This window comes from Nansenia antarctica, assembly GCF_963989245.1.
Source record: "Nansenia antarctica genome assembly, chromosome: 12".
In the NCBI taxonomy this organism is placed as follows: Eukaryota; Metazoa; Chordata; class Actinopteri; order Argentiniformes; family Microstomatidae; genus Nansenia; species Nansenia antarctica.
In genome coordinates, this window is record NC_137682.1 from 3,718,130 (window position 1) to 3,740,629 (window position 22,500).

At 40.7% G+C, this 22,500-nt stretch overlaps 3 protein-coding genes across 6 annotated transcripts in view; 2 read left to right on the top strand and 1 right to left on the bottom strand.

The window, feature by feature from the left end:
• LOC308168694 (nucleotide sugar transporter SLC35D2-like) overlaps positions 1–5,463 on the top strand; it is a gene marked incomplete at its 5' end in the record, with an annotated part of 8,872 nt that extends 3,409 nt beyond the window's left edge. Inside the window, 5 exons of the mRNA XM_080543311.1 lie at positions 20–87; positions 2,229–2,307; positions 2,409–2,491; positions 3,382–3,434; positions 3,973–5,463. Of these exons, the coding sequence (XP_080399437.1) occupies positions 20–87; positions 2,229–2,307; positions 2,409–2,491; positions 3,382–3,434; positions 3,973–3,983 (294 nt within the window). The 3' untranslated portion in view covers positions 3,984–5,463. The remainder of the gene's footprint in view (positions 1–19; positions 88–2,228; positions 2,308–2,408; positions 2,492–3,381; positions 3,435–3,972) is intronic.
• Positions 5,464–6,258: 795 nt separating this feature from the next.
• mier1b (mesoderm induction early response 1b, transcriptional regulator) lies at positions 6,259–14,434 on the bottom strand (the record flags this gene model as incomplete). Of its 2 annotated transcripts, none has more annotated exons than XM_080542987.1 (10): positions 6,259–7,968; positions 8,295–8,422; positions 9,185–9,312; positions 10,040–10,134; positions 10,327–10,408; positions 12,690–12,841; positions 13,158–13,230; positions 13,331–13,395; positions 13,818–13,947; positions 14,219–14,434. In XM_080542987.1, the coding sequence occupies 10 exons, from the start codon at positions 14,423–14,425 to the stop codon at positions 7,640–7,642; spliced, it is 1,389 nt and encodes a 462-aa protein (XP_080399113.1). In that variant the 3' UTR covers positions 6,259–7,639. The 2 variants fall into 2 exon arrangements, with proteins under 2 accessions (XP_080399113.1, XP_080399112.1); XM_080542986.1 differs by having other exon boundaries at positions 9,185–9,231; positions 14,219–14,425.
• Positions 14,435–21,394: 6,960 nt separating this feature from the next.
• The window catches only part of gk5 (glycerol kinase 5), a 22,089-nt gene continuing 20,983 nt past the window's right edge, over positions 21,395–22,500 (top strand). For 2 of the 3 annotated variants that reach the window (XM_080543307.1, XM_080543308.1), the window contains exons 1-2: positions 21,395–21,661; positions 22,105–22,198. In XM_080543307.1, the coding sequence (XP_080399433.1) occupies positions 21,533–21,661; positions 22,105–22,198 (223 nt within the window). In that variant the 5' untranslated portion in view covers positions 21,395–21,532. The remainder of the gene's footprint in view (positions 21,662–22,104; positions 22,199–22,500) is intronic. The other variant, XM_080543306.1, reaches the window with a different exon arrangement.

Here is a 22,500-nt window from a genome sequence, read left to right on the forward strand (position 1 = left end):
TTTTTTTTTTCTGTCTAAGGCACTGGAGTTTGAGGGGTGGTCAGACAAACTGTTTGTCGTCCAGTTTGTGCTTTCTTGTGTCATGGGGTGAGTTAATTTTTTCCTCTGTATTTCTATTTTTGTGTCACTCTGATTGGCATGTCCAATCATAGACTCTGATTCCGAGTCTGATTCTGATCAGTAGATGCTATCTCCCAAAATGGACGCCGTATATTGTGGTTATTACCGCGCAAACAACCTCAGCAGCGCATGTGCGTTTCATTTCGGCGCCCGTGTTAATGGGTTAGTACGGAGCCCCTCTGGGGTCACACCTCACTCTATATGTGCATGGATCAAGGACTTCCTGTCCGACCGCCCCCAGAGGGTGCGGGTGAGCTCCCACACCTCCACAGCCCTCAGACTCAGCACTGGGTCCCCCCAGGGCTGCGTGCTAAGCCCCATCCTCTACAACCTCTACACCTACGACTTCACCCCCGTCCACCCCAGCAACTCCATCGTAAAGTTTGCAGACGACACCACCGTGGTGGGATGTATCTCGGGGGGGGACGAGGCGGCGTACAGGGATGAGGTAGAGCAGCTGAGCAAGCTGTGCAAGGTTAACAACCTGCTGCTGAACCAGTCAAAGACCCAGGAAATCATCGTGGACTTCAGGAGGAAAAAATCTGAGGTCCAGCCCCTGCTCATCGACGGAGGGAGCGTGGAGAGAGTCTCAACCCTCCGATTCCTGGGGGTGCACATACAGGATGACCTGTCCTGGAAGAACAACACAGCAGCCATCATCAAGAAGGCACAACAGCGGCTCTTCTTCCTGAGAGTCCTCAGGAAAGACCACACCAGACAGGAGATACTGGTGGCCTTCTACCGCTGCGCAGTGGAGAGCATCCTCACCTACTGCATCTGCAAGTGGTTCTCCAGCTGCACAGCCGCAGAGAGGAATGCGCTACAGAGAGTCGTGAGAACGGCCCAGAAGATCACCGGCGCCCCCCTCCCCTCTCTGGAAGAGCTGTACAACACACGCTGCCTCAGGAAGGCCTCCAAGATCTCCAGAGACCCATCCCACCCTGGGTACGAACACTTTGCTCAGCTGCCCTCAAACAGGCGGTACAGGACCATGTTCGCAAGGACAAACAGACTGAAGCTCAGCTTCTACCCCAGGGCCATCCAGGCCCTGAACACAGCAAAGACCTAGGTTCTGGGCCCTGGACAGTCTGGACGGATTGATGGCAGCTGCTGGATTGAAAAATCAGGTGTAGTGCTGAGGCACAAATGTGTACATTTCAAGCCTGCAAACGGCGACACTTTAAATGAATGTGCAATAACACTATGTGCAATATGACAACCCTAGGGTACATAAGGTTGCAGAGAAATAGGAAATGTTAGAATAGGTATAGCATAGCATAGAGTACAGCACAGTGTTTTATTTGTACAGTATAGTATAGTGGATAGTGTACATAGCCTTTATTTATGTAAACCAGCTCCTTTCCCTTCTTGTTTTTTTAGTTTTTTTTTCTTTCCTAGCACCAGGGGAGCCCCCCCTCCCAAATGTCGTTGTTTGGTACCTGTACTATATCAATGACAATAAAGACCATTCATTCATTCATTCATTCATTCACATGGTAGAAAAAATGTATTTGATGTGTGAATCCGTTCCCTCGATTTAGTAATTTGTTCCCTCGGTTTAGTAATTCGTTAGGGTTAGGCCCTACGAGCCAGAACGATCGCAAGGATTCTAACCCTAACCCTAATCCTTGCGATCGTTCTGGCTCGTAGGGCCTAACCCTAACCCTAACGAATTACTAAACCGAGGGAACGGATTCACACATCAAATATTTTTTTCTACCATGTGACCCCCATACAGCGAGCGCGAGGCGTGCGTCTCAAGCGTGTCTCACACTGGCTGCCTGCCGCGGCACACCATCTAGAGATTAGGTCTCTCACCTATTTTTTTCACGTGGCACTACTAGCGTTGCAGGCAAAACTCAACGTACAAAGACAGGGCTGGCAGTAGCGGCTCTGTGGCTAGAGATGCAGCCAGTGTGGAAGCCGCAATAGTGAGAGCCGCCCGCAGCAGTTCCGCCACGCACATGCGCTGCTGAGGGGTTGACGCTTGCGGTGTGTTTTTTCGCTGTTACAGTGTGTATGACACATTGAATCTCGTATAATGTTTGCCATTGTAGAAATGTTGTTCATTGTTGAAATTGACCTCTCTTTCTTTCTTTGTTTGTCAGTTTTATTCTGATGTACTCCATTGTGATTTGCACTCAGTACAACTCTGCGTTGACCACCACAATAGTGGGCTGTATTAAAGTAAGCCATGTCTGAACTACTCATCATTACCACACATTATGAACACTGAAGAGTTTTCACATGGACTACTGACTGACATCCATTTTGCTTTCCTTCCTCAGAATATTTCAATTACCTACATTGGAATGGTATTTGGCGGAGACTACATTTTCACTTGGGCCAACTTCATTGGTTTAAACATCAGGTAAAGGAAAGTCCAACTCAGCCACCTAGTAGCACATCCTGTAGTTGTTTATACCCTAACCCTTAGATGTAGAGTAACTTTGATTGTCATAATATACCTATGTTATAAGGCAGTGTTGTGACAGAGACAATTCGGTTGTTAAGTCGTGACGTGTTTCCGGGTCCAACGTTGGCTGAGGCACTGTCTTCGAAATGCCTCAGTAATAATAATAATTCATTATATTTATATAGCGCTTTTCCGAGGCTCAAAGACGCTGACAAATATGGGAAAAACGGGAAAGTGCTGCGTCCCTTGTTGTATGAATAGATCCGAGTCTAAAAAACGATTGAACTGTCATTCTTTTTTTTTTCTTCAGATTTTATCCCATTTTCACCCAATTTGGTAGCCAATTTAACCCAACTTAGCATCCAATTATCCCCTGCCTATTGCATAGGATCCGCCGCACGACCCCGTGGCCGGCAGTCCCAGAAGAGGCCGCCAGGCAGACTAGCTGACTGGCTCCTCGAGCCCAGCACCGTTATTCCGGCGCCCAGGGGGCGGTGTTGCGCGACGGATCCTAGTCCAGAAATACTCCTATACCGCCCTCGGAAGCGGCCGCCCAATATGCCGCTTCCCGTGTGCCTCGGCCATATCTGGATCTGGCGAGCCGGGATACGAACCCCGGCGGGCAGCATGCACTAGTGGCCAGTGCGTAGACCGCTACACCACCGCGGGGCTGAACTGTCATTCTACCACTGTAGTACACTGGTACTCTGGTGGAGGGAATTTCTGGTTTGGACCCAGAAATTGCTAAACGTCACGTTTGACGTCAGACTTAACAACCGAATAGAGAGACCAACGTTGAACTTTTATAACCCTTCTCCTGTCCCTCATCTCTCATCTTCATACAGCATTGCTGGCAGTCTGGTGTACTCCTACATCACCTTCACAGATGAACAAACCAGTAAGTTGTGGAAATGCCACTAAGCTAGGCTATATGGATTTATGGAAATCTTTGCATTTATGAGAGAGAAGGAATACAAATAAGTTTTGGTGTACTTTTTGAAACTTCAGATGGAAAATTGTAAATCTTTTTTTTTTTTAAAACATGTTCATAGAATTCTTCACACAATGAGTCTGTTAATAGAAAACAGCTGTTACACTTTCACAATGGCTTATTCTTATATTTTAGGAAAAACAGGAAGTTTAATAAGCCCATGGCTTATGTCCCATAAATCCTAGGTTTGATATACGGTTGAGGACAAAATTATTAGCTGGTGAATGTTATCAATGCTGCAAACATTGAGAAGAATTTTAGGAAAATGTTCCATAATTTCTGGGGGGCTAATCACTTTGGCCTCAACTGTCTGTATACTTCAAGCAAAGTTGTAGTATGTGTTTCAAATGCATCCCACTTGTGTTCATGGTTCATTCTTTATTTTTGAGGTAAAAATAAGTCTCTGAAATGTTCTGTACTTGTCTTGAACCTCTCATTTGAACAGAAAAGCCTTAAACGGGACAGTGCCGCTGGAAGGTGCAGCAGAACATGGACTCTTCACACACATTCATTCATGTTCTGGGGGATCTATTTTTAGCCGAGTCCAAAAGTTCAAACACAGGAGCTCTGCAGCTCTGTCTCATCTATGCTCAGGTGGGTGAAGCAGCGTTGAGACATGTTCATGTTCATGTTCACGACACTGAGCAGGTCGAGTGCCGTCCTTACTTGAAATTAGCTTCAGACAAACACCCTAGTAGCTGCATTTCTACTAAGACCCATTTCTACAGAATTCGGTTGTTAAGTCTGACGTCAAACGTGACGTTTAGCAATTTCCGGGTCCAAACCAGAAATTCCCTGCACCAGAGTACCAGTGTACTACAGCGGTAGAATGACAGTTCAATCGTTTTTTTAGACTGGGATCTATTCATACAACAAGGGACACAGCACTTTCCAGTTTTTCCCATATTTGTCCGCGTCTTTGAGCCTCGGGAAAGCGCTATATAAATATAATGAATTATTATTATTACTGAGGCATTTCGAAGAGAGCGCCTCAGCCAACTTTGGACCCGGAAACACGTCACGACTTAACAACCGAATAGAGCCCCTTGTGTATGTTAACAGACTGAAGGAGGACTTTTATACTTTTATATTTTTTATATCAAATGATAGAAAACGAGATATGATATCTCAAGGGGTTATTATTCCTAATAAAGAAATTTCCTCATCAAATATTCAAGCTATTGTATATGTATGATGATTGATATCATACATTCCATAATCAAGCACTGTAAAACCATAAATTCATTGTTTGTGATGTTGTGACGTTAGAATTATACGGTTCTATCTACATTTTTGGTCAAAATTGAGTTTTTTTTACATAATCTGATCCATTAGGTGTTTATTAATGCCCGTGTGGTGTTATTTTTAAAATGTTGACATTTTTTAGTTAGTAATTAATAAAATACAAAGGTTCCATCTCACCAAACATAATGGAATGTAAAAACATTGACGCTCAATATCTCTGAACTACCCGAAACGGAGATAGAACCTTATAATTCTAAGCTGACGATGTGTTGTGTTGTTTGAGATGTGTGTTAGAACATTGGAAAATGTCAACTGCCATTTTCTTTTGGGGCCCACCACCCCCACTACCACCACTTCTTCGGAGGACTCATTTTACTTTATTTGTATTCTTATTCAAATTAGTAACCAATGAAAGAAAATAAAAATATATAATACAAATAGTAATATTCATAATCAGTCATAAGTATAACAAAATTACTTGGAAAAACAAGGAAAATCTCTGAATTGTTTGTGGGTAAACTTATCACACTGATACATGTAGAATCAGAATCAGAGAGTGTCAGAGTGAAAGTATCATAATGTCAGAAAGAATCAGAATCCTTTAAAAGATTAAATATGACGTGTGTTAGTGTGTATCATGAAATTGTTTAATTCTACTATGAAAATCAAATTGTTAATCATAAAAAGTGCCTATTTACACTTGTCTGTATCTTCATTTTAAATGTGTTATGCAACATTAGCCCATATAAGGGGGTGTTCTCACTAGAACATTTGCTTCACTTGAAACGGAGTTTAGGATAAAGTTCGCTTTGCTCTGCGTCGTTTGGAGCTGTGAGAACGCGCATTCGAAGTAACTCCCGGAGCAAATACCCGTCGGATGCTCCGCTTGAAAAGGGTGGTTTCGCTTCGGTTAGAAACTACGCATCCATCACTTTGCTTCGCTTTTGGTGAGAACGCTGCTCGAGGCAGTCCATAGGAAAACAACAGCGCAGGCGTGTTGATCTGGATAAGAGGCAATTCTCAATTTTTCGGACCAATCAACTACCATGTCTGTTGCTTCGATTGCGTATGTTACTTGTTTACATGAAGGGCTGTAAGAACGCAAATCAGAGAAATAATTTATGCAACAATGTTGCGAACTCATCCACTTGCTCCGGGTCTCGATTCGGACTTTCATGTGAGAACATGACCTAAGGTACACTGTCTATATTATATCTGTATTCAGTAACTATACTGTGCTAGCCACCTAGGGGGCAAAAGCTAGTTTCAAGAAATAACACAACAGAAGAAGTCATTCTTAATACATTTATTAAATATAGCCAATGTTATTCCATTCACAGCAAGTCTAATCTTGGTATACACTTTTATTGTTGTCATTTATGGAGGAAAATTTACAGAACATAATTTGTAAAAAAAAAAAAAAGACAAACCAAAACGAAACTACTGAATCAACAATCAACATAATTTTTTAGGCTTAAGCTTTAAAGACATTTATTTTCTCCTTTTTTTACAATTTGTGAATGTAAGTTCGAAGCAGGAATACAAAGTATATTGTCGAAAATGTCAAACAGAAGGCTACAGTAACAAAAATAAACTTTTCTTTAAACTATGCCCTGTGATAAAAGGGGCCTCCGCAATAACCAATAGAGGTTATTTGCTTTGAAACTGGTCATGTACGTAACATGTACTGGCTGGAGAGAAGACACGTTACTGGAACCACATGGTATCCCAATTTCAACTGCGCTTTAAATGAACTCGCGTCACGTTGCAACTTATCAATTTCTTTCACAGTCACTGTTAGACTCGTTTTTTGCTTCAAACACATTTCTGAATGTGCTAGATGAAAAGTGACAATGGGAAATGTTGCTGAAAGAAAGGAATGACTACTTTTATTACAGCTCAGGGCAAACATGGAGAAGAATCCTTGAAAAAAGCTTACAAGAGAGACTGTAAAATACAGCAGGTTTAAGATAAGGTTATCAAAAAGTGTAAGAACTGTACAGGATAAGAAATCTTTACAAACTTTACACATAAAATCACAGAAGTACTTTTATAGTAAAAACAAAAGAGACAAACAAAACAATAGGAAAGCGCTGACTAAGAAAATCCAAAAATACAGCATTCTAACCACTGACTTATAATACAGGACATCACTGATGCCAGACGCTTTACACAAACAAACCTGGGAGGACAGGCCCCATTGGTTCATTTCTCTTAATTAAACAAACATAATCATGGTCACGGCCTATGAGGGGGGTCAGGATTTTAATTAGCAAAGATGTCATGCAGCAACACTGTTGCTTTACCATTCGATATCAACAGAAAAAGATAAACACAAAATGATGAAAGTGCAACTTAGTGTGTCTGCAACAGCGCCAGCTTGCTTATCTCTCATCCTGTCAAAGACACAAAAAAACCCTCTCGTAACAACAATACCTCCTGGGTTCAAATGGCTTGGATAGCAAATAACCATCATTGTACATTTCTTCTTTAAAAAAAAATATAAATATCTTTCACGTAAAAAAATATCACAGGCGATTTGTTTTCTTCTAATACAAATAGGGAAAAAAGCATTTCTTTTGCAAAAATGTTGAGATCTCTCCAAAAAGGTGTAAGGATGAATCTTAATCAGTATGAAATATAATGTGGTGGCAGTAATGGAGTGGGAGTGGGAGTGGGGGGGGGGGGTAGCGGTAACTTTGGATATGTGGAGCGGAGGTGTTGCTGGATTTTAGGGTGGGGGGGCCAAGTGCGCTCCTTTTACAATCAGGCCAATGCCCTCCTTCCGTTGCTGGTGGCGAGCTGGGTTTGGTTCGTTGGTTTTTTGAGGTTTGGTTTCCGTTGCCCTTTGACCTTTGACTAAGTCATCAGCCCTCCTGCTGTGTTCTAGAGGGTTCCGGCTGCCCCGACGGCTCCGCCTCTGTCCGGCACCTCTTGGCCGGTCTGTCGTAAGGGGGCTGGGTGGTGTCGACATGGGTCGACTCTAGGGTGCCATTCCTGTCGTGGCTAGGTGCATCGGCTAGGGCCGGGTGATGGTCGCAGCCGTTGGAGTCGTTGTCCAAGGCGGCGGGGGGAGGGGGATCCAGTGGTGGGTGGCTACTAGGACCGTTGGACTGGACTGGTTCTGGTTTGACATCGTTCGCCGACATCGACGAGTGTGAGCCGTCTCCAGAACCTGAGTTGTGACTCACTAAACCTATTGGAACAATGAGAGAGAGAGAGAGAGTGAGCTTCTAATGTCATGAACTAACCTACCTGATGAGATGCAAGATTCTCACTAAAACTCAACTGTGTGAGCAGAACCTGGTACGTCTCACTCACACACACACACACACACACACCCCCCCTCTCTCCACCCCGACACACACACACACACACACACACACACACACACACACACACACACACACACACACACACACACACACACCACCCACCCTCTCTCACAGTCATAATATTGTAATTGGTTCGTTCACACGCAGTCCCCGTGTGTGTGTGTGTGTGTGTGTGTTCCCTCCGTACCGTTAAGACTGCTGCTGTCCTCTCTCTCAGAGAGGCTGGTGCTGCTGTTGGAGGTGGTGGGAGGGGGCGAAGCCGCCCGGCTGGACGTGGCACTCTCTGTCTCATCCAGCAGCCTGTCCATGTAGTCCCTGAGACACGAGACATGAGACACCACAGCAACACAGTCAGCAGAGGCACGACACCACTCATGGCTCTTACATTACGTGACGTTAGAATTATAAGGTTCTATCTCCGTCTAGGGTAGTTCAGAGATATTGAGCGTCAACGTTTTTACATTCCATTATGTTTTGTGAGATGGAACCTTTGTATTTTATGAATTACTAACTAAAAAAATGTCTACATTTTACAAATAACACCACACAGGCATTAATAAACACCTAATGGATCAGATTATGTAAAAAAACTCAATTTTGACAAAAATGGAGATAGAACCGTATAATTCTAACGTCACGATTAGTCACAACACAATACACATGCACAACATAGTATGGTAGATTACGTAAAAAAAAAACTAAAATATGCATTGTAATCGTTGGTACACATATATATTGCGATAAATATGTTGAATAAATATAAAATGTGTTTCAATAACAATAAAGGCATTTCATATCGGTTGATATCTATCTATATACTGTTATATAATACAATATATATACATTATTTATTTTTAAAAATCTTTGTATATGTGCCAGGAGTAGCCCATTAGGGGTGGGCATCGACGATCGATAATTGATCGATAAGGATCTTGGTCGATCACAAAATAAAACATTTGGCCGATCACAAAAAGTGATCGACCAAATGTTTTATTTTGTGATCGACCAAGATCCTTATCGATCAATTATCGATCGTCGATGCCCACCCCTATAGCCCGTACTAAAGTGGTGACTTACGTGACACCAGGATGAAGGTTGTATTTCCTTTTCCCAAGCCTGGTTTGCTGTGCAAAGAAATCATAACGCTCAGACTTCTTCCACATGTAATAAAAGGCCACACATTCTCCTACAGACCTAGTTCTCACCTGAAAAATGTAATTCAGCAGACACGAGAATAGCCATTATTACCATCACTTCCAGAATTGGACTCAATTCTATTTCAACTCCAGTCAACTCCTTACGGAGAGTAATCGAAATGCCATTTTTGAACTGAAAAACTTCTCTTGGAAGTTATTTTTCAATTCATCAACTAAATTTCAATTCTTCTCCTGAAATTGATTAGAGGGTAAAATGGAATAGACTCCAACTCTGATCGCTTTAAAACACATATGCAAACTATAGACATTAACATTTGGCAGTATTCTTAATATAGACATACTTGTCAATCAAATATGGTGATGACAGCTGGTGAAACAGGGAACACATTGGCAACCGATCAAATTGTTCAGACTTTTATTCTGAAAAAATGTAAATACATTTCAATGTTGTTGAAAATCAATGACACACTTGCTAGTCAGGCCAAAATATTGCAATGCGATGGATTGGGTGAGTAATCCCCACTACTACCTAGTTAACTATAACATTACTTAACATTGTTAGCAGGCTCACAAAACAAGCTGTAGTTGACTAGCGAGTGTCGTTGATTTAAAAAAAACGTTGACATTTATTAAAGATTTTCAGAATAAAAGTCTGAACATTCGATCAGCTGCCGACTTCTTCCCGGTTTCACCAGCTGCTGTCACATATTACTGTGTAGATTATCAAAATCATCTTTGAGATTTTAAGATAACATTCATAAACGGCATATCTTACCTTGTTGGTTTGTATCAAGTTAAAGTCTTTGCCATAAGCTTTTAATCCTTGTTCAAAATTCCTACATTCTTCTTCTGTCCAAACAGACAGCTCTTCTGTGACAGAAGGAAAAGGGGTTATGTGTCAACAACTACATACAAATTACATACAATTAGAAAGTAATGAATACAGTATGCAATACCATTGTAAGAAAACATCAAATATGAATGTGCTAAACATGATTGATGAATTTTTTTCTTTCAATATTTGATTGACATAAGTGTAAACCATATGACTACAGGTCTTACCTCTAGCTGCCTTCACATTAAACTTCAGTCTTCTTAACGCTTCCTCAGTGTCAAACTCACACTTGACCAACTCATAAAGCGCCTGGGGGAAGACAAATGGTAAATCAGACATTCAAAGATATGATAGACAGGGTACAGGAATCTTGAGGTTAATTTGACAGTGACAGTTGGATCTAAGTGACAGTTGACACTAGAACAGCCGTGTCTATGTTACCTACAGAAATCAGACATTCAAAGATATGATAGAGTCTGCGTGAGCACTTCAGTGTTTCCTCTATATGCATTTATTGGTGGCGGGCCGCCACGAACGAATTTCCTCCGCCACTAATCGATTCAGACAGTCCACTTTGATTCAGGCTGCGCAGAAAGGCAGCGAGTTATTATGACCGGAGAACAGAAAAAAAGCAGATTGAAGCTAGATTTAGGCCGCTTCCAGACCAACATTTCGTTACGATTTAGGGGTAGTTATTTACAATATGTTACAATGTTGCAATTAACCTCGTCGTTTGTGTTCGCACTGCAATCGAGACTGAATCTCTCAACAGGCGCGCGGCGCTAGGCGACGCGCTTTCAAAACAGTTTTGTGATTGGTCCGAATTTAGCGGGACACACGCCGGTGCCTTTAATCCCGTATCCTAATCGAAAATGCAACATCATCAGCGACGACTGTGGGTTATTGCATTTACTGCTGTTCTCTGGTTCATGTTCTTATACCAGTGCTCAGTAAAGAGTATTTTAAATGAACATTCGTAATGTCTGTCTCTGATGTTCATGGTCAACTAAATCAGACTATTTTTTGAAACAAATAATGTTCCCGCTAATGGGTTAACCGAGCATTCTCGCACCTAACGTGCAAGCACCTAGCTTCGAACTATTTGATCACCTTGTAGTGAAGCGAGCAGAGTATTCATAATTCACGGCGTTCAGCCTTGTACAAAGCAATGTTATATGTTTGTGTTTACTCAATCACCCAGGCTGCTTAGCGGGTGATATGACGGGATATAAGTGGGACAGAGATGAATGAATGTTGTTGTCAGTACGCATGCAGAGAGTGAGAATAAAGCGCACATGATTGTTTTTCTACCGGCAAAACGACTATATCGTCCTGTTATTGCCGTCACTCCTACATTGGTGACCCTGATTTTCTCTCGAACGTTTTCGGAGATCATTGAACATGACAACGAACGCAGCTTCACTCAAGCTGCCCGAGTTTTGGGAACAAAATGCCATAGCATGGTTTGCACAAGCTGCAGCTCAATTCGCCCTCAGGGATGTTACCGTGGATTAGGGCTGTTACGATTATTCGACGTCGTCGACGTCACCGACTACGTCAATACGTCGGTTAGCGTAATATGCGTCGGTTAGTCGCAAATAAAAAAAAGAAATTTTTTTTTTACATTTTTTTTTTTTAAACTTTATTTTACCAGGCGAGACAATTAAGTGTATGAGTGAAAATGGATAGCTACTAGCTAATGTTACACAAGCAATGTAGCTCACCACAGTTCGTATGTCTTGTCTTCTGGTGTTAGTAACGTTAGCTATGTAGCTGGCTAGCTACGGTAGCCTATTGTCATTGTGGTGCGAGCACCTCGTAGCTCGCATGCTACGTTAGCATCAATTTAGCTAATCATAACATAGCAGCGAGAGTAACGTTAGCTAGCTATGTGTTGTGGTGATGGACAGACTTCTAAATGGCCATCTTGGCATTCAAGTTGGCTAAACATAGCAGTGAGGTGGAGACAAAAAAGCTTTTTATTTTATTTTTATTTTTTTTTACAGTACAAAAATTTTCGTTAGACTTATCGATAAATTAGTCGTTAGACTAATCGAATAATCGATAAAATAATCGCTAGATTAATCGTTAGAAAAATAGTCGTTTGGGACAGCACTACCGTGGATAATACCAAATACTACTACGTGGTAGCAGCTCTTACCAATTCAACGGCAGCGAGAGTGGTGAGTCTTATTGAAAACCCACCGGCACAGCACAAATATGTTACCTTGAAGGCACACCTCATAGATACTTTTTTCTATATAAAATCACCTGCTCGGCTTTAATGACTTAACCGCTATTTAAGAAATTATAATTGTTGCCACCCTCTAGTTTTTGGTGAAACTACGTCTTTGTTTTGAGCGCCAGTGCGCGTGCACGCGGAAAAAAAATCCGCCACTAATGTGAAAAATCCTGGAGGAAACACTGCACTTGCAAGATAAATTATACTTTTGGATATTGACACAATTAATCGAAATGTGGGCATCTTAATTCATACTACAGCATTCAGATGGTGCTATGATATTAAGATTGGAGTGCTCGCCCTTTTCAGCACAAGCTGACTTATTAACAGCCGTTGTCTTAACTGTACCTGCTCATTGTCTTTGATGTGGGATCCCTCAGGGATGGCATCCACCCCCTTCTCCTCTCCTGTGCGTCTCGACGCTTCGGTCAAAAACTCCACCACCTTGACTTCAGGAAGGAACTCTGGGTCCCACAAGAGCTGGTCATCGTTTTCATACACTATGGAGACGGACGGAGGGAAGGGGAGAGAGAGAGATCAATTTTGTATTTAATTTTGCCATTTAGCAGACGCTTTTAATCCAAAGCGATTTACAATTACGAATTACAGGGACGTTTCCCCTGGAGTAACTGAGGGCTAAGTGCCTTACTCAAGGGCACACTAGTAGTGGTGTGGTTTCAGGCAGGATTTGAACTCACAACCTTCCGATCACAAGTCCAACTCACTATCCACTAGACCACCACTACCCCAAATCAAGATCAATTTATTTACAATGTATCTATGTGCTAAGTAGTAACTTAAAAACCAAGCTCTTACCTTTCTCGTTGTCTTTATATTGACATAGACCAGAGGGAGTTTCAGCCTGATACATGGAACCAACCATAATCTCCTATGGAGGTCAAGCACAGTTTCAGTTTTAGTTTTACAAACCCAAACTGTCAAAATAGTAAAAAGTAGTGGTTGAAAGTAGTTGAAACTGGCAAATGTACCTTTTTCCAATCCTCAGATGGAATATAATCTTCATCCTCCTCTGACTCTTCCTCTGCATCATTGTCTGAAACCACATTAGACATTTTGTTTTCTCATTTCAACATTTTGAACCACTGGTTAGATGCATACAGTGGCAGGGCAGCATTCAGACCCCCTCCCTATTTAAATACAGAAATCCCTCATGTACTCATGTGTACATAAAAAAATGCTCAAATACAAAAATGTCTTCAACAAGTCACCGAACAAGCGTCATTTGAGTGTCATAACAAAGGGTCTGAATACTTGTATTTCAATTTGAATAAATTCAATTTTAAATTGAATAAAAATTTAAATAATACAACAAAATGTGGGAAAGTGATGGGGTCTGAATACTTTCAGGAGCCACTGTATAGGCAAAACACAACACCCCACAACTATCCCACATTTCAATATCAAACTTATGTCTCAATGAGGGGATAGGTGTAGATAAAAGACAAAGGCTCATACTTTCAAAGTACTTGAGTTTCTGTGGGCGTATCAGCTCTACCGTTCCATGCGATTTGACGGAGCGCGTGCGACCCTCGCTGGACAAATGAGTGTCCTCCCCCATCCTTGACGAGATTGTTACCCTTTCAACCTGAAGACACAGACACCAAAGTGTTACATGCAGTTGTGCCCCATATAATATACAATAACGCACCACAAGCAGTCCTAAAACAGCATTAACAAAGAACAGCTGCATCTGAAAAGTTATGCACTTCCTTGCCTTAGCGTCAAACCTAGATGCTTGATCTATCATCAGTAGATGTGTAAACAGTCTTCCTTATTGACTAAAATGTCAGTTTTGTTTCCAGGAAGGAATCCAAGACAACACACACACACACACACACACACACACACACACACACCTTATTCCTCTTCAACTCGCCAGTGCTTCGGCTGCTTTCATCGTTGTCCAGGTCCTCTTCCTCATCGTCTTCCTCATCTTCTACCTCCCCGTCCTCTTCATCCTCCTCTACCTCTTCTTCTTCCTCCTCCTCCTCCTCATCTTCTTCATCCCCAGGTGAACCACCACCTCTGTATCCATACATATTCAGCAACTCGTGAATGGGCATTTCTCCCTCCTGTTTCACCAAAGGAAAGGAAAACCTTCACCATTTTGTTACACACTGACTGGATAGACTAAAAAAAATGCTCTCTACTGATGACGACTAATGATGCTTTATCACAAGGGTTCGGAAATAGTAGTAAATATCTCAAACTATTACTTTCATCAGGATAACAGATACAAGTTATGCAAAAAAAAGAAATGTAAAGTAGACGTACTCGTGCCAGATCCTCTATCTCATTGCTAAAGTTTGTCTCTCCCTCGAGCCTCTCCTCTTCCTCGAGCGTGCGTTCGTCATCAAAGTCGTGGACGAGCATATCAGCAGAAGGGTCAAACTCATGGTCGTCAGAACCCGCTGAACCTCCTGAGAAAAAGACACAAAAACACACTGGGTATCTTGTTGTAATACAATAACATAGGTAGGGACTGAGTGCAGGGAATTTGTGTAACTATCTATTTTTTTTTTTTTTTTAATGGTTTTTATCATGCTCTGTAAATTTGTTTTATGGTAACTGTCTGTCCGGTCCTCAATCAGGGACCATGATGGAAATAAGCGCTTGCTCTTTATCATGTGTTTTTATCCCTTGGAAACTGTCTTTTTAATTCCACAATAAATCAAACTAAACACAGATAGCAATAATAATAACAAAACAGTCATAATGTTCAAGCAGAAGAACACAGTGCCACAAAGTTCATAACAATAAATACTATTACACAGCAAAGGGGTGGTTGTGTGTCTGGCTCAATTCTAAAAACGTGTATCTTAAACATGACATTATGTATAATAGCGTTGGAATAATTATTATTATAGATATGCATTGTTATTATATAAAATGATCAGCTGTAGCTATCATTCTATCGATTATAGCTAGTAGCAATCAACTGTGTGTCGATTCGATCCATGCAGCAATTTGATCTGAATCCTAAAGAATATCATCATATTTACCTGGGCTCGTACTCCCAAAGGAGGGCTGAAATACAAACCAAAACACCCAAAGATTAGTTCCAAATCCATCTAACAAATGATATAATCATGATTTGGCATATTGCTGCCTAGATAATTCAACGTTATATGATCATAAAGTTGATCGGATCAGGAGATTAATACCATGATACTATGTTGCAGTTTTGTTTAGATTGTCCTGGTTATTGATCATAACCATCAAGTATTACACTGATCAGTCTTAATTGTTCTAAACTCTAAACTCTAAATTCGTGAGCTTAGAATGATAAGGTTCTATCTCCGTTTAGAATCATAAGGTTCTATCTCCGTTTAGAATGATAAGGTTCTATCTCCGTTTAGGGTAGTTCAGAGATATTGAGCGTCAAAGTTTTTACATTCCATTATGTTTTGTGAGATGGAACCTTTGTATTTTATGAATTACTAACTCAAAAATGTCAACATTTTAAAAATAACACCACACAGGCATTAATAAACACCTAATGGATCAGATTATGTAAAAAAACTCAATTTTGACAGAAATGGAGATAGAACCTTATAATTCTAACGTCACGAATTGTCATTCTAATTACTAAACTCTTCTTGTTTAGAATCCTGGTTGGCAGGAAAAAGTCAAAGCACAGAAAAGCGCGCCTGAACTTGTAACTAGATGACTGCAAACTCGCTAATCAACAAGGCTAAAACCAAAACACACATCAGATGTTTGTTGCTGTTCTTTTCATTTCTCATCGTAGTAATAATATCATGTTTTTCCCGATAAGTCATCATAAGAACTTGTCAAATAATCAACAGTTGCCGAACAGCGAACAAACAAACACGAATGATACTTTGTATCAACATCAGATTCTTGGCTAACTTAGCTAAGCTAAAACAATTTCGATGCTTGCTATTATGTTACTACTCTTAAGTTTACAAAAGATTGCTTACTAATAAACACGTAGCTAGCTAGTTAGCTTAAAGTCAATGATTATTACACAAAACAAAACGTCACCACTCAAATATTCCCCTTTTATCTCCTCGGGTTTAGCTTATCCAGTCTCTAAATCATTGCAAGCTACGTGAATGATAGCTTAGCTTAGCTACAATCAAGAATTGCTGGTATATAAACTAGGCTAGGCTAACTAGCCATCCTGGCTAACATTAGCCAGTTAGCCCATTGCTAAACCCCTGAAGTTGAGCTAAATACAATGAGGAAATACGACATGTTTGATGTTTTAAAAATGTATCTATCTCCTCGTTGCATTTCGCACATATGTTTTACTTTCCACACGGGACATGGTACACCCAACAGAACAAACACTGTAAGCCAAAGAGAGAGAATATTAAAACCGTTTCTTTCCTTACCTCCGCCATGTTTGGAATCCTGTTACAGTGGGGGTAGGGGGGCGGGGCTACAGTGGGGTAGGGGGGCGGGGCTACAGTGGGGTTAGGGGGGCGGGGCTACAGTGGGGGTAGGGGGGCGGGGCTACAGTGGGGGGTAGGGGGGCGGGGCTACAGTGGGGGTAGGGGGGCGGGGCTACAGTGGGGGTAGAGGGGCGTGGTTACAGTGGGGGTAGGGGGCGGGGCTACAGTGTGGGTAGGGGGGCGTGGTTACAGTGGGGGTAGGGGGGCGGGGTTACGGTGGGGGTAGGGGTGTGTGTGCTGTGACCAATGATAGTGAAGCTCCGCCCACTTAGTTCCGGTAGTATGTAAACGATGTTTTCTTCAAAATAAAAGTTGCCTACGTTAGATTTATGAATGAATGAATGGTCTTTATTGTCATTGATATAGTACAGGTACCATACAACGAAATTTAGGAGGGGGGGGCTCCCCTGGTGCTTGGAAAAAAAGAATTACTAAAAACAAGAAGGGAAAAGAGCTGGTTTACATAAATAAAGGCTATACACTATCCACTATACTATACTACTATACTATACAAATAAAACACTGTGCTGTACTCTATGCTATGCTATAAATATCCTAACATTCCCTATCTCTGAACCTTATGTACACAAGGGTTGTCATATAGCACATAGTATTATTGCACATTCATGTTAAAAGCCCTAGCTCTTCTCTTTTTAAAATGGTCATATCATTTTGGCTCTGTGATGTAATATGAAAACACCACAAATGTTCTTGTATCGGATATGCCATATTTCGGAATATGAAAATATGAAAATATGAATATATAATTAGGTCTAAAAGGGTTAAGCGTTTCATGCTAGTCGGTTTAGGTCCTAGCATCCTACCCATCACCAATTGCATGCGTGCAGCGTGAAGCGTGGAAAAAAAAGCACTGTGTGATCACCCCCTTGCACTATTTGCTTGCTGTGTTTCAGAGTGCGTATAGTAAGTTGCACAAGTGGATAGCCCCCAGCTTGAGTATACCATCCCCCTAGATGGCCTTAGCCCAGTATTTTAGTTATTGTAATAAAGTGTTAGTATTTTATCAAGTGTATGCTGCCTGGAACCCAGTTGTCATATGCCCTGTGTGGCGATCTCCCTTTCTACACTCTCCTGTATCTAGTATCAATTGTAAAATAAAAGTAATCATTGATTGATACCAGTGATTATTGGTTATTGATTCTTGAATTAAGTGATATCAATTGACTTCTAGTTTCCTTGCTCTCCTCAATAGATACTGACCCCTTCTCCCCACAGAGGTTTCCAGCCATACCTTTTTCTTTACATTTTATTAAATTTAAACCATTTGATTTTGAATCACGTCTGTCTTCCTTACATAATAAAGAACCTATAGGGAATGTTGTATATTGTAACTCAAAGTGTTATTCTCCCTGTATATTATTTCACTCACATCAGGTTAGGCCTGACACATAAGATAGTACTAAATAATGGCCCAACCTATTTGGCCGACTACTTTAGCCGGTTCAGTGACAGGCACAACTATGCAACCAGAAGAGGGAATACAGACTTTATTTTACCTAAATTCTGAACAGCAATGGGTACTAATACATTTTTATTTACAGCAGCTTCAGAATGGAACAAGCTTCCAGTGGCCCTAAAAAGCTTAGAGGGAGAGGTAGGCCTAAGCTTTAAACGTGCAGCAAAGAACTGGCTAGCCAGTGAGATGACAGAGTAGAAACACCTCATAGGTAGGGAGTGCAGGGAATTTGTGTAACTATCTATGTTTGTTTTTTATGTTTTTTATCATGTTCTGTAAATTAGTTTTATGGTAACTGTCTGTCCTGTCCTCAATCAGGGACCATGATGGAAATAAGCGCTTGCTCTTTATCATGTGTTTTTATCCCTCGGAAACTGTCTTTTTAATTCCACAATAAATCAAATCAAATCAAATCCTTGGGTGTAATTTCCAAAGTGCCGTGGTCTGGCTAAGGTTGGTCCCCCCCAACCACACCCTCCTGTTATACTGGCAATGTATTATTTAATTAATCTAATTACAAATTACTCATGAATTACCTTGATGAAAGACTGCTGCAATGCATTAGGGGACACATAAAGGACTGTACAAACATAATTTTCCAAGGCTAAACATGATTTCATGCCACATGCCATGCCGCTCAGCAACACTTAATATGAATCAAGTGAGTTTCAACCATGAGGGTGTCTTTGAACTGTTGGACCACGGTATAAAGGGCCAAGAACACTCTGTATAACTCCCCCCATGGTTGAAACTCACATGATTCATATTTTAGAAATGTTGCTGACAACAGTCTAGTCGTGAAAAGTATGTTTAGCCTTGGAACATATGTTGTGTACAGTCCATTATGTGTTCCCTATGCAAGTTATTATTAGTGTTATTGACATGTATGCTTGTTTAGTTATTATTAGTGTGTAAGCTTGCAAAGTAACCCCTGTCTCCCCTCCCTTCCTGTTGTCTCGTGTCCCCCCCCCCCCCCCATCTCTGTAAACTTGTTTTCAATCATTGTTCTATTCTGTAATCTTGTTTTTCAATCATTGTAAAGCGCTTTGAGTTGCATCCGTGTACGAAAGGCGCTGTATCAATAAAGTTCCACTTCACTTCACTTCACTTCACTATGCAATCTAGGCAAGGCACTTTGAACTGTTCAAGGCTAACCCTCATGGTTGAAATTCATTTGATTCATATTCTAGAAGTGATGCTGAGTACAGTGGTAGTACTAGTATTATATAAATCATGTTTAGCCTTGGAAAACGAGTCCCTTAGGCAGTGCCGTAGGCTTTCATCAGAGTAATGACATTAGAAGAATTACAAACCCTTAAAAACACAAATAATACATTGAGAAGATTAAATGTTTATTCGTATACATAGTTAAATATAATTTGTGGTTCCTTTATCCATATTTAGCATTTCTATTTCTTATTTGGAAGAAATTGTCATTTACATACACCCAAGCTAAGTGGGCAGAGCTCCACTAAAGTCGTTCCCAGGACACAGCTCTTGATCTGGTGATCAGAGGAATTGGAATCAGGAATAACGTGATATACCGCTCTGTACGCTATCTGTGTTTTCTAAACTCCATTTAGCTCCATTAAGCCATCAACATGTGCTAAGTCATCGCTTTAGACTCAAACTCACCTAATATGCACTCTAAGTGTTGCTGAGTATTAACACTATCTTTGGAAAAAAAGGTTTTGTACAGTCCGGAGTAAAGATCAACATCTAAAGACATTCAGATTCAGATTCAGATTCAGATTCAGATAACGTTTATTGCCATTATGTTTGACACATATAGGAATTTGCTTTGGCGTTACAGTAGGTGCGTTTATGCTTTTTTCACATACATACATGAACAAAAACAAATGCAAAAAAAAATAACTTCACTCAATTTCAGTCAAATTCACCTGATCCATATTTTAGTATTTAGAGTAGAGTGGTACCAATGCTGAATTGAAATCTTTGAAAAATAGTTGTGTCTAATACAGTTCAGATAGAGCACTTTACATTTACATTTTTGGCATTTAGCAGACGCCTTATTCAAAAGCGACTTACAATCAATACATTTGAATGCTAAGCATGTGAATCATCAGTCCACCATTTGTGGCAGGAAGAGTAATCCAGCTCAGGCCCGGGGCCATTGATAGAAGGAAAAACCTTCTTCTATCACCTTCTTCTAAAACCTAGTTTTTTTGTTTTTTTTTAATACTGGAGGAACAGAGAAACAGTACAAGGGGGGCAATAGAAGTTCTTAGGGACACAGTAGAAGGGAAAGCGGGTGTCTTTAGGAGACGTAGTGGTGAGGGTCAGAAGATGTCTCAGGAGGAGCAGTTAAGATGTAACCTGAAGAGATGGGTCTTCAGTCTACGACGGAAGATGGGTAGTGACTGTAAGAGAAAATGATTATATGTAATAAGACATTTTTCTACATTTAAGATTCAAACCACACAACAGTAAATTGACTGTCTAGATTAGAGCAAGCTATAGAAACTGATTTCCTGTTGTAAGCACACAATGAAACCAGTTTTCTCTACTTGTTATCCTGGGCCATACATTTGAATATATGCAATTTACCCTTTTGTATTCCATAGTCTGTCTTTGACCCTAGAAACTCAAGACAATGTTGAGTCACACCAGAGTGAATGCCCTGCATTGTTCACTCTAGACCTCACCCGAGGGCGAACTTGTTACCTGAGGGCATACTGAAATAGAATGAATGATCTGGACTTTGCGAGAAACATTTGCTAAGACATCGCTTTAGACTCAACCACACCTGATATGCATTCTAGAAGTGTTGCCGAGTAGAAAGGCACCAGGGATTACGTAATTGTGAAATATAAAATGCATGTAAATCTTAAAGATCAAAATATTTTTTTCCTAAATTGTTTATATTATCTATTCGGTAATTTGTAGTTATTTTATTTAATAAGAGAAAATATTCTTCTGATCTTATCATTTTTTCATTCATGTTTTAACTCTTTAACGCTTTTATTTTGAAGGGGCGAAAACAGAGAAAAGAGAAACCGGAAATCCTAATGGCACTAGGTGGAGTTTATTACAGCTCAGAGAACACAGATATGCTCAGGAGGATCGCCGTGGAAGTTTTTAGCATATCTAAAAGGCGAGTCCAAAAGGCAAGTCTAAAGTCTAAATGCAATTGTCAACATAACATATAGCTCATGGGTTTTAGTAGTAGTGGCACTGACTACTGATCATTGAGTGGTTATGGATGAGCTGTAAGTAACCGGTTAAATTGATATTGAAGAGCTCAGATTACGATGGGCACTAGTCAAAGGAACGGATTCAAAAGAGAAAGTTACATTATCTCAGTGGACGTGGGGACAACGTCGATCAGATGTCACGTCTACGACAAGGAAGCCCAGATCAGAGGCTCATGCAGCACCCAGGTAAGATTGATTGCATGTTTTATATAGCTATAGCTGTTCAAAGCTATTCTTTTGTTGTCGGCCAGCAAATCAAGTGCAATACTGAAATACAACTGTGAACATTTCAAACCTGCAAACTGCGACACTTTAAATGAATGTGCAATAATACTATGTGCAATATGACAACCCTCGTGTACAGAAGGTTCAGAGATAGGAAATGGTAGGATATTTATAGCATAGCATAGAGTACAGCACAGTGTTTTATTTGTATAGTATAGTATAGTGGATAGTGTACATAGCCTTTATTTATGTAAACCAGCTCTTTTCCCTTCTTGTTTTTAGTATTTTTTTTCCTAGCACCAGGGGAGCCCCCCCTCCCAAATGTCGTTGTTTGGTACCTGTACTGTATTAATCACAATAAAGACCATTCATTCATTCATTCAAATACTCAATTGTGTTGACAGGTGACTCTCCTGTATCCCGAACCTGGACTGGTCGAACTGGACCCCGAGGACCTGTGGAAAGGGTTCGTGACAGTGGTGAAAGGCGCAGTACATGGTGTGTACTAGTATTTCCTGTCCATAAATCAATGGCATGACATGTGCTCTTCAATTGTGTGTTTTTGATATAGGATAATAAGGTTGCAAAACTTTAACCAATTGCAGTAAAGAGAGAAAACATATCACAGCATGATAATCCTCTGAGGATTATTAGACTAAAATCTCAATGCAATGGATTCGATGAGTAATCTACTAATCTACTACCTAGTTAGTAGGGATTACTCACCGAATCCATTGCAATTGAGATATTTTGGCTTGACAAGAAGAGAGTGTGTCATTGATATTTACATTTTTCTGAAC